This window comes from Mandrillus leucophaeus, unplaced genomic scaffold (assembly GCF_000951045.1).
Source record: "Mandrillus leucophaeus isolate KB7577 unplaced genomic scaffold, Mleu.le_1.0 Scaffold405, whole genome shotgun sequence".
NCBI lineage: Eukaryota > Metazoa > Chordata > Mammalia > Primates > Cercopithecidae > Mandrillus > Mandrillus leucophaeus.
In genome coordinates this window covers 825,044-838,287 of record NW_012104310.1, presented here as the reverse complement: position 1 = coordinate 838,287, position 13,244 = coordinate 825,044, and the positions used below count along the sequence as shown (strand labels likewise).

General features: G+C 33.3%; 1 protein-coding gene across 2 annotated transcripts in view; it reads left to right on the top strand.

The window, feature by feature from the left end:
* Positions 1 to 13,244, top strand: part of TRDN (triadin) — a 419,992-nt gene that overhangs the window by 130,408 nt on the left and 276,340 nt on the right. Inside the window, exons 8-9 of one of the 2 annotated variants that reach the window (XM_011992160.1) lie at positions 540 to 722; positions 7,178 to 7,237. In XM_011992160.1, the coding sequence (XP_011847550.1) occupies positions 540 to 722; positions 7,178 to 7,237 (243 nt within the window). The remainder of the gene's footprint in view (positions 1 to 539; positions 723 to 7,177; positions 7,238 to 13,244) is intronic. The other variant, XM_011992161.1, reaches the window with a different exon arrangement.

The window sequence follows — 13,244 nt, the reverse complement described above, 5'->3', positions numbered from 1 at the left end:
TCTCTCAGTTATCCTCTAATGGATTTTATTGTTTTATTTCTATCAGTCAACACCAATGTGGATAATTTTACACTTACATTCCTAATTGTTGTCTTTAAAAAAGACTATTGACATTTCAGTTTCTTGAATGACCCTTAAGATCTTTCAGTTATGGAGCAAAATGATCACGTGCTTATAAAAGGAGACTACTTCACTGGACTCTTTGGTATGGACATTGTCTTTCACTGAACATGCCTGTATATCCATCCACTGCATACTACAAATGCCTCCTTGTTGACATGCTAAGTTACTATTGCCTTAAAAAATAGTGTTTTCATGTACAAATTAGAGCCACAACACTTTTAGTAGTCTATCTAATATAGCACTTTATAAACTATAAAACTCTGGTAACTCACAAGTGTTTATGTTAAGAACAGTATTTTTCATTGTTTTCCGTTCTTCCCTCTTTCTTTTCCAATTTTCCTTAATGACATAGTACAGATGAAACATTATGTTTGTAAATAAACAAAAATATTTCAACATCTCTTAACTTTATACAGAACAGAAGAAAGCTAAGACTGCAGAAAAGAGTGAAGAAAAGACTAAAAAGGAAGTGAAAGGTGGAAAACAGGAGAAAGTGAAGCAAACAGCTGCAAAAGTAAAAGAAGTACAAAAAACACCATCAAAACCCAAAGAAAAGGAGGACAAAGAGAAAACAGCTGTGTCAAAGCATGAACAGAAAGGTAAACATTCAGAGCAGGAGGCTGCCAGAGGTTCTAAGAGAATATTGGGCAAGAAGCACATGCAGTGAAATTAAAAGCTGAGAAAGACCAAAACCAGACTTCAAACGGGGGTAAAAGACATTAAAGTAAATATATCAGAAAGGAAATACAGTACATTGGAAATTAATGTTTATTTATAAAAATACTAAAATGTGTTCACATATCTAAAGGGGCATTTTGAAATATTTTTAAAAGGGGTTTGGAGGTAGCATCCAAAATCGTATAAAGATTAGGGATAAATGTTGAATTTTTGAGATATGGAATGTCTATTAAGAGGTGGAATAAAGATTGCATATGTCGTACTCTTTGGAGGAAAGTGGTCCTCCAAAATGGCAGCAATTCCTAAGGAGTTTGTTAAGGGGCACATGTTGGCATCATATAGAGTAAATATCATAAAAACTATCCATACATTACTGTTGCATTGGCAAGAGCACATCATTTAGAATATACATCAAATTTTTAAATTTATTTAATAGGCAAGATGTTATAGAGAAGACAGCTCTCAAGATTCTTTTTCAGTTTCCATTGACTAAATTTCTAACTTTAGAAAGCTCTGAATGTGACATATTGTGCCACTCTTCAGCAAGAGTGATGTCAAACTTACATCCCCACTTTGCAAAAATATAGCACTTAAATGCAGGTGGAATATAAACCTGATTTTTTTTTTTTTTTTTTTTTTTTATGGAAGGTTGCTATGTGAATATACAGAGCTGAAGGTTTAGGAGGGCAACTAAGGGTCTTATTGTACCACATCTCTGGCACTCGTTGACTCTTTCTTTTCCTAAGTCCATTCCTGACTCCAGGTTGCTATGTAATCCTGAGACTCCTTTACAGAATACGGGGATCTAATATGTAGGGACTATTTCTATAACTGATGTTTCTTAGAGGCATTGCAAAACCAAATTTTTCTTTACTTTGTAGAACTTTTGATTAATGTTATCTAAGGACTGTGTCAAAGAATTGGTTTCTATTAGATTTTAGTTTAAGACATCTTACAATTTTGTTACAGAGCAAGCTATTTAGAGGATGAAACTGAAATTAATTTTTCTTCATTATAAGGGACAAGGAATGAAATTTGCAATCCGCTCATACTGTATTTTCATCTTTTTTCTCTTGAATTTGCATTTGTAAACGATTCACATGTAGTATTTGTCAACTCTGATTTATACGACAAAAGATACATATTTTAAAAAGGAAAGAGTTTTTCTTTTTTTAGTGATCTACAAAGTTTTTAATTTAGATAATTTTAATTTACTTAATATTTTAAGTTATAAGTCATATTAAAATTTAGGAGCACTAAAACTTTTTCCAATTTTCAAGGTGATTATATCAGCATGAAAAAAATTTAAAAGTTAATTATTACTTCTATCAAAATTTTGTCGTTAATGATGTATTTTGGTAGGAAAAAAGAATGAAGTAAATAAAGAGAAAATACATTGAATACAATATTTTACTGTGGTTAAAAAAAAAAAAAAGGCCGAAATAATCTTTGGATTCACTGGTATGATTACTTAGATCCTAAAATCCTTTACACTTTAGATGGTTGTTCAAAAAGAAAAATAATCACATGAAATCAGTGAAAACCTACAAAGTACATTCTAATTTTTAACCATAAATGCAGAATGTAAAAATTGATGCCAGTTATATTTGGAAGTGTCAAAATACTTATTTAGCAACTAGGAATGTGAATGTAGTTTTCTGATGTTAATTTTTCATATCTTTGGGAATTTGGGAGCCATATTTTATTGATAAAAACTCATCACCAGAACACTTTAAAATAATATTTATTTTCCAGGCCACAAATATTGTATTTCATTTCTATCAGCAATCAGATTTATTAAAGACAGCATTATATTACCATATCCATTTTCAGTCTACTATTTTTATTTCTACACAAAGAGCTATTTATCTATTAAAAAGACATTCAAATATCTTTTAGAGTTAAAAACAAAAGCACAAATGTGATTTTATCAGCTAAACAATTGCAATTGCTAAAGCAAGTCTCAGTATTGAGAACAGTTGCCATCAATTATATAAATGTGTCATTAGGTAAGTAATCAAAACTTAACCTCTAATGGCAGATCAGACATGTAAATATGTCATTTTACTTTTCATTTATTTTTTACTAAGTAAAGATTTAATTAAGAGCATTTTTAAATTAAAGAAAGCTAATTACATTATGATTTTAACTAAACAAGATAAACAAAGATATAATTTTTTTAAAAATTTCTGAGGCTTTGGTTTTGAAAATTTTATATGATGACTTAGTGTAACTGTTGAGTTAGCTTTTTGGACAAGAGAATACTCATTCACATAGTTAAGTTAGACCTAATATGTTTGAGGCATTCTTTTCATGTAGATTTCTAAATACTTCTTTTCAAAGAAACAAAGCTCATAGGTCCTTCACTCACTTGGAAACAGATCTTTTACATGGCACATGTTTATTAGTAATTATTGAATTGCATAGTATACATGTGAATATATTCAATGTAGTTACTCTCAGTATGGTATATGGAAATAATACATCTCTTTTTCTGCTTGAAGCATTAGGGATAAGATGTATATGTATATACATACCTACCATAAAAACACACACACACACATACACACACACAAACACGTATCAAATAATCTAGTTTTTATGAACCCATCTAAATCTGTTTATATAGAGTAGGAAGAGTTGGCATAATCAGACATTGCTCCCTAGTTTTCTGATGACCTCTGGGAGGTCCGTGGGGAAGGAAAAACAAATTTTTCAGCTGCCACACACTTTGCTCATTCATTCATTCTTTCGTTTTAAACAACTATTTAAATATTTGCGGCAGGCAGAGAAATTATAGCTAATGTGAATCTGTTATAGAGCACTGGACCACATGTGCCCCATCCTCATTAGAGGTTTCATCATTTTTTTTATTTGTTTTTGTTGACACTCTGCACCCAGAATGTATTTTCCCTTGGTTACCACTCCACAGGGAACACCAACTAGGTATCCTTTGAATGACATGTATCACTGCTTCCTGAGGATCAAGGAGAGAAATGGAGGACAGCATGTGTTATTCCAAGAAGGGTGTTTATTTGGGAAAAAAGTGCTTACAATGATGAGCAAATTTAACATTATATAAATTATTATCTCAGAACTATGAAAGTTAGAATTGCAGGACAATTTATATTTTCTTTATGAAAAGTTTTCTGCTATGATATTTAAGTTGGGTTTAAAGAAACACTTTACAAAACAAATCTTTCAAAATCAGGAAGGCTTGGTTTTTCTGTATTCTTAGATAGGTTAAGCAAACAAACTGGAGACTTCCCAACCCATACCTACCTAGAATTCTCATACATTGTTAAGGTCATTGCCAAGGACAGGTGGAAATGGGCATCCTAACTTAAAATAGTTGAAAATTCCTATCAGCTTTGATAGGAATAAAAACATCTTTCTCATATTCCTATTGATATATTGGTGCCATTAGAATACAAGATCAGAGCACTATTTACATATAACAAAACCTTCTAAGTGTTGTAACAAATAATTTTCTAGGTTAAAAAAAATCCTATGACTTCATAAGAAATTTCATTTTTATAATTAGAAGTTCATTGGGCTGTTGGTGTATTAATTAAATGAATGATTTTTGGATCTAGGAAATATAAGAAATATAAGTAAGGTACAGTTGTCCCACAGTATCTGTGGGGGATAGGTTTCAGGATTCCCTGTGGATACCAAAATCCACAGATGTGCAGAGTCTTTCATATAAAATGGAGTAATATTTGCATATAACCTATGCACATCCTCTTGTATACACTAAATCATCTCTAGATTAGTTATACTACCTAATGTATTTAATAAATGCTTTGTAAATACTTATTATACTGTATTGTTTAGAAAAAATAAGAAAAATGTCTGTATATGTTCAGTACAGATGCAACGTGATAGCCATAACTATATATATATATATGTTTGTTTGTTTGTTTTGAGACAGAGTCTTACTATGTCACCCAGGCTGGAGTGTAGTGGCACAATCTCGGCTCACTGCAACCTCTGCCTCCTGGGTTCAAGTGGTTCTCCTGTCTCAGCCTCCCAAGTAGCTGGGATTAGAGGTGCCCGCCACCATGCCCAGATAGTTTTTGTATTTTTAGTAGAGACGAGGTTTCACTATGTTGGCTAGGCTGGCCTTGAACGCCTGACCTACAGTGATCCTCCCACCTTGGCCTCCCAAAGTGCTGGGATTACAGGCGTGTGGTTTGTTGAATGCTCAAATGTGGAACCCAGGGAAATGGAGGGCTGACTGTACTTTGATAATATTTCAGCATACAAGCTGAAAAATTTCATTACACTGTCAGCGTTCAGCTAAAGAAGAATCTCCGAAGTGTGAAGATTTTAATTAATTCAGTACACTGTTCAACATGTTATGTATATAACCATCCCATCGCAACTTGGGGCAGATAATATTTCATTTGGAGGAGATGTTATACTACAAATGGTCCCTGCATTTTAAACTTCCAACGTAAATAAAAACAAACACTCTTATTTGCTGTCATGGGAGTCTATAGTGCCTTTAAGAGTAATTATTTTGGGAAAAATGAATGAAAGATTTTAGATCAGTGATTCTGTAAATGCAGTCTATTTAGATTCATCTAAGGAGTTTGTATAAAATGCATATTCCTAGGGTCCAGATCTATGGCGTTTAAATTTTGTGGATGATGGAGCCCAAAAATATGTATTTTGACAACTCCCCTCTCTTTCTCATGTTTAAGTTGCCCTTTGAGTACTACTCCTAGAGTATAAAGAGAACAAATCTAAAAATAGTATAGTCACTTAAGGTACTGAAATAAAGGGAACATACTGCCAATTTCAAAAAGTTCATACTGGTCTAACTTCAAACTTTTCATTTAAGCAAAATGTACTTTTTCATTTTGCTTTGTCTTTGAGTCAAATTGCCATTTCTACAGTTTTGCTCAGGAAAACAGTCTTGTGTCTAGGAAAGAGAAAATACTCTCTACTTTAGCCTTATGTCTTTCCCAATCATAGGGGTCCCAGGTCCTGGGATTAGAAACTCCAGCTATTACTGCCAGTACATCAAAGGGCAAATCAATGCATGGACTGACCTGAGGACTAGCCTCCTTCCCTTTCCCTACCTCTCCTGTGGGAAAATATGCTACAATTTCAACAACTAAAATACATCTAAATTTTTGGAACTTTATGAGTTTTGGCCTGCCCATATTTAGGCATTAATGAAAAATATTATATGTTTATATCTTCTTCAATAACTATATTTATTTTCAAAGACCTAACAGAATTTCATAATAAAATGGATTCCTCTAAAAATGCTGTTACTACTCCAAAAGAATGAGATTTACAAAAATCCTTATAGGTGTATCTGTTTAGTAACAAGCTTTGTTATTTCATATGTTTGACATGCATAATTTGGAGCAATTAAGATTGTAACATGTTGCTTAAATTCAATAAACTCTCTTGGTCCTGAAGCTACCTTTGGATTTGGTGAATTAATAAAATGCATATTTCAGGAATATTGAAATGTAAATTATTCCATAATATGTATGCTTTAAAGAAGATATGGTAAAGATTCATTGATTGAGCTTTGAGTTGGGTTGACCTCAGGAGAATCTAAAGTTCTGTGAGGATTTAAAGTTAAGTGCAATGTCTTTAATCTAGAGGCAATAGAAAAAATCCAACTCCTGAAGACCAAGTCTGCCCAAAATGATGTTTACATACTATGTTCTTTTTTGTTTGTTTGTTTACTTTCACCATGGGCCATAAACCAGTCAACATCATAAGATGATCTTAAGAAGATTACTCATTTGATTAGTTTAACAACAATATTATTTGGTTCTGTTACTCTGTTCTTGATTTACTCTCCCAATTAAACAGCATTTTTATTCAGAGGTCACCTAACAGGTGGCAAAGAGGTTAGTTCTCCTGATGGTCTTTTGGAAAAGACATTCTGCAGCTCCATAGAGACAATTAGCAGAAGGGCTGGGACCGAGTATTTGATAAAACACTCCAAGTTGGAAACAATTTCCTCTTGTAAAACTTCTGTTTCTTTATTGAAAGTTTATAAAAAGACAAATGGGAAAAAATTGCTTTACTATGATGACTTTTGTAATCAATTATTCTAAAAAACAGATTTTTATTTTGAAAACAACCACTATAAGGTTACACTGAACTAGTCCTTTTCAGTTTTTAAGGTTATTTTTGTATGGAAGAAATGAAATATTACATTTGTTGTCTTTCTTTCCTTCTGTATTTTCCTATAAGTGCAAATTATTTTTTTTTAAAGAAAATATTGTAGTAACCAAAATAGAATTGTGCTATTTTGTTTGTTTTGTTAAATCATTTCTCTGTAGAAAAATGACGTGTTGATGACATTTTTTCATTGCTTTTTTTCTTTCTACTCTGTCAGATCAGTATGCATTCTGTCGATATATGATTGACATGTTTGTCCATGGGGATTTAAAATCAGGTATTCCAAGCAATTCTTGTACTTGTCTGTTTTAATAGTCTTTGTTTCTAAGATTGTTGGCTTTTTATGTACCTAACTGTATTTTCATTTTTTAAGAATTGCATAATGCATGTGTAGATCTAGAATAAAACCAATAAAAAGTAGCGGTAATAACTTGCATTAAAGTCTTAATTTTACTTTCAGTCACTGCATGGCCTATTGCAAATGAAGTCAGCTGAAATGTAAAATATGTGCTAATATCTCTCTATATAAAGAATGCTAAAATCTTTAATAATGTCTTGAAGTGAAGCAGTGAATCATCTTATTTTATTCTTGGTAAACTTAGAAGAAAAGACCCATGACAATGAAAATATCTTTCTTTTCTTAGTAGTGAATACAATTCACATTAAAATCATCACATTTCAAATATTTACGCTTTGTTTTGCAAAACTTTAAAATTTTCTCCCTTATACATGAACTCGGTTTAGCCACTCCAAAGAACTATTGATGGAGACAGATAAACTTGGAATTAATATTCAAAACAATGGGGAAGGATTTTGAGTTAAAGGAATATATCTACCTTGTCTTATATCTTTAATTGTTGTCCAGAGTATAAAAAGGTATTTTTTACTAACATCTGAACTAAGTATGAGTAACTTGATTGCTTGTACTATGCCTTTTGCAGATTTATAAAAGGACAGAACTATGTTCATATTTGGGAAAATGTTTCCAAGAAGACAGTATTGTTAAGAAAGGAGTTCATTTATATGAGAATAAATGAAGCTAATTGCTTAAATCCACTATATTTTTATTTTCTTAACTGTTTTTGTGAAAGCCTTTCTAAATTATATAATTATAATTTATGCGTATGTTGTCAAGGAGACATTTCATTTCTAAAACAAATAGGTAACACATCTAGGCTCTAGAAAACTAGACAATGAGAACCTTTGACTCCAGAAAATGTTGATCCCAGTAATTTATTCTAATTAAATAATTTCCTCCTCCTCCTCCTCTTTTCCTTCTTCTGCATTTTCAGTAAGAAATTTAAATGAGGAGGAAAATCATGAAATATTATAACTTAATAGGTGAAGCTAATTACTATCGATGTTTGTGTATAGTAACATAGCATAATCGGAAATAAACCTTCAGGAAGGTAGTGTGATATGGTGGAAAGACAAGGCTTTGGATAGAAATACAGTGATAATTCTTAACTCCATCCTTTTCTGGTATTAGGTCTTGAGCAAATAGTTGAACTCCACCTCATCTTTAGTGTTCTTACATTTAAAATGAAGACCACAGTCACAACCTTGCATTGTTGACAAACCATCTAGTGACTATAAACAAATGTTATAACTTTAATTCATTCATTTCACCTCCGCCTGCCTGGTGAGTTCCCTACATGAGGAGAACCTCTCAATACTTACAAGTTTCAGTGTGTATATATCAAAAATTCAATGTTAGGGCTGGGTGTGGTGGCTTATACCTGTCATCCCAGCACTTTAGGAAGCTGAGGCAGAAAGATCACTTCAGCCCAGGAGTTTGAGACTAGCCTGGACAAACTAGAGAGACCAGATCCCTACAATTTTTTTTTTTTTTGAGATGGATACTCACTCTCGTCACTCAGGCTGGAGTGCAATGGTGCAATCTCGGCTCACTGCAACCTCTACCTCCTGGGTTCAAGTGATTCTCCCACTTCAGCCTCCTGAGTAGCTGAGATTACAGGCCCCTGCCACCATACTCAGCTAAGTTTTGTATTTTTAGTAGAAACGGGGTTTTACCATGTTAGCCAGGATGGTCTCGAACTCCTGACCTCAGGTTATCTGCACGACTCGGCCTCCCAAAGTGCTGGGATTACAGGCGTGAGCCACTGCGACTGGCCAAAAAGGTAATAAAAATTATCTGGGCATGGTGGTACGTACCCATTGTCCCAGCTACTTGGTACGGTGAGGTGGGAGGATTGCTTGAGCCCAGGAGGTTGGGGCTGCAGGGGTGTATGAGCTATGAGGGCACCATCACATTCCATTCTGGGCTACAGGGTGAGACTCTATCTCAAAATAAATAAATAATTTAAAAGTTCAATTTAGTCGGGCTCGATGGCTCACACCTATAATGCAAGCACTTCGGGAGACTGAGGCGGGTGGATCACCTGAGGTCAGGAGTTTGAGACCAGCCTGGCCAACATGGTGAAACTCTGTCTCTACTAAAAATACAAAAATTAGCCAGATGTGGTGGTGGGTCCCTGTAATCCCAGCCACTTGGGAGGCTGAGGTAGGAGAACTGCTTGAACCTGAGAGGCAGAAGTTGCAGTAAGTTGAGATCTTGCCCCAGTATTCCAGCCTGGGTGACAGAGCAAGACTCCGTCTCAAAAGACCAAAAGTTCAATTTTAGATCAGAGGTGTGCTGACCATTTTGTTCACCTGTGTTGGTTCAAGAAAGTCATACTCTACACATAATTTTTATAAAGTCAACTAGGTGTTTACTTACATATGAGATGAGATGAATCTATGTTGCTGATGATCACGAATTAATAAATGACTAACATGTATTATTTTCTTCATATTCCATTAGTTTTAAAATTTCATTACCTGAAGAAAATAATGTATTTTCTGTCCCACTGAAATAATTCATAGTATTTATTGATCATAAAATATAATTCCTAAGAAAGTCTCAGGACACAGAGAACCATGCACTAAGAAATTCAGTGAGGGATGCTAGTAGTTTAACAGTCACAATACCAATCATTTCTTTCTGAAAATCTAACAGAGTAAGGTCAGAAGAAATAATAAAATCATCTATGCATGAAGCAAAGATGATTTTTTAATGACTACACAGAGAACCCTTCTAAAGGCATATGCAAACATACTCTAAAAAGTCCTAAGTTCAGATCTACACACTATCGAGTATTCCAACCCCTAAAAATAATTCCCAGTTCTATGGGATTAGATTTCTTTGTATCGTTAATTGACTTACTAATTGACTTCTTAATTTATTTAACCTACCTACATTCATTATTTTGAAGGTTTAAGAAATGAAAGAAATACTTGAAAAGCGAGTATTTCTTGTCCAGGAGTTGGAAAGGAAGAAGGGAGAGAAGGGAAGCCTTTGTAGTATGCCTGTTGTTTCATTTAATAAACGATATGATGTCATGTAAATGTACCTAAACAAAGTTCAGGAATATTCTTTGTCAGTGTGGCAATACAAAACATGGAGTGAAAAAGTCCTAAATATGACTTGCGTTTTCAAAAATAAGGAATGAGAAACACAGATTTAATCTGGGCATATTAATTTAGAGAAAATGTAAGTGATGAGACATTGACTCTGACTGACAATTAAAGAATAAGACAATTCTTGCCAAGTTTATTGCTCTGCATGTATCCACTGTTTATAAAACATTTGTGCTTCCATCTGTTTCTGTTTGGGATTAGTGGAACACCTGTTATTGTTTAGCTAGAGTTCATTATTAATTATTGGTAATGAGTTTTTAAAACTATAATTTGATTTTCCCTCTGGGATTCAGTTTTTCCTTTGTAGAATACTGTCACACCCTCCAAAGTAGCCCAAATTGCAGTTCTAATTTGAAAACCCTTGCTGATGAAATGTGCTGACATGATGACATAAGTCACAAGTTTTGCCTTTTATCCCATCAAATAAAATGCTTCTAAGATATCCTAAAAATTTTTAGCTAAGATTTTGTCTATAACCTGAAGATTAATTGAATTGCTTTTTCTGATTTTCTGTTGTGAATAGTGAATATGCACTATCCTAGGGTCAGTAATAATCCTCAATTCAATTATAGGAACCATCTTAATAAACCAGTATAAATTATAAAGATCTGCTCATTTGGTTGTATTGAATCAAAATTCTCTTGTACTGACTCACTCTATATTAAGTTGAAACATGAAGAAAATTATAAATTATATTTTCTTCAGTGAATGCATGCTATCAACACTGGTCCTATGGGCAACTGGCATAGAACTGTATGTACGTTTCGTAATTTTAGGTATATTATGAATACCGAAGATCTCCCCTCTCCAGAAATACTTTATCCTTTTAATGACCTAACATCTTCATATTGAGATTTTTTGGTTGCACAGTTGGTCAGCATTATATAGGATGTGTTTTAGTAACTCATAACCCACCTTAGGGAAGACAGAGAGAGGAGGGCTGGGGAGAGATTGAGAGAGAAAGAAAAAGATTGATTCCGTCTTATGGTAGCTGTCTTGAAACTGACTAACCTCCACTTTTTTTCCTAGGGTTTACAGTAGTCTACTTGTCACTTACTTATAAGGGAACTATTAAAACTGGTCAAGATAGACATTATTTGCAACATCGAAACACAATTTATGGGTTTTTTTCTTTTTCTTTTTTTGGAAATTGATACTACAGATGGTCAAGGTATATTCCTCCAGATTTATTTATCTTTATCAACCTTCCAGTAATTCCAATTTCCTTTTCAATTTTGTGTGGCTTACCACATTTTTCTTAAGTGACAGCTATACTGATAATTTTATTCATTTAGGTAGACTATTTTTAAGAAAACATATCAGGATCTTGCTTGGCATTTTCATATTCCTTCTTCACCAACTTCTATCTGGGCTTAATAAATTGCATGGGTTTCTGGGCAGAGTCATCCAAGTTAAAGAGACAAATTTCTGTGAGGAAGAAATCACATGGTTCACAGACCTCTTTATATTCACTATAGATAAAGAAACCAATTTAAACGTCCAGTACAAGGACCAGGGCTAGTGTGCTTTTGCTTAGTAATTTTAATAATTTTTTTAGCTTTCATCTCTGTAGCTATTATGATTAAAGTTTAATATAAGTTAAAGTTTATCCCTTAGAAGTTATTCCACTATTAAAATTTCAGCTACTGTCTGACTTTTACTTGAGCCAAGAATTATGTCAAGGTAATTTATTCTGCTTTTTGTGTCATTTATATTCTTTAAATTGAGTGTACTCACCTATCAAAATCTTCTCTGATTGTAATAAGGCATTCTTTGGCGGCCTGTATTCCAATTCAATGGGTTTTAAGTCCGTAGCTAGAAAGAGCCTCAAGGAAGTTAGTACTCTCATTTTATTAAGATCCTTTCCTTGAACTTTAGTGATGCTTAAGTATATTTTTGGTGAAATCCCACTGAGAAGAGGTCAAATGTAATTGCATTATAGTCACTGTTATTTAATGGTTTAATCTAATGTATTTTAGAGTTCACTGGTTGTATTAGACAAGACTAGGTACAATTTAGCTTTGCTTTAGACGTCTAAAAAAAATTCCTGCTCCAAGGTAGGCATAGTTCCATTAAAACATGTGCACTCTAATTCCAATCATTTAATTATTTTCACACAACAAAAGTTTCGGGAATTTTAATGTTTACTCGGTAAGTAGTTGTTGAATTCTCTCAGCAAGCTGGTAGTCCAGAAAAGAGGTAAGCTAAGACATAAATAATTGTATGATAAAGGATAACTTGATAAGTATACAATGAAGACATAGAAAATATACATTTTAATCTCAGTATACCAGGAATGAGTAGTTTTCTCTATTTATCAACCACTTGGAGTTTTAATTATTTAAAAAAATATTTTTTCTAATAGTTTACAGGAGTAGCAATAACGGGAGAGTGAAACTTTTGATAAGAATTTAAATATAGTAAAGCAAAATGTTTCTATCTTATATTCCCTGTTTTCAAAGATATATATACTTCAAATGGGAAATATCTTCGGAAAGAAACTAACTACTCATCAGCTATCATCTCTGAGCCTTCAGTGTATTCATCTTGCAGATACCAATTTCAAATTTTGAATAGATCTTTAATAGGTTCTATTATATATTATTACTTCTGGTTTTTCTAGAACGTGCATCGTCAAAATGCAGTACTTTAATTTTTGTAATCTTTGATGGTCCATAATTTTGTTGAAAAGAAAATGTCATCTTCATTTCATAATAAAACATTTCCTTCCCTCCCTCCCTTCCTTCCTTCCTTCCTTCCTTCCTTCCTTCCTTCCTTCCTTCCTTCCTCCCTCCCTCCCTCCC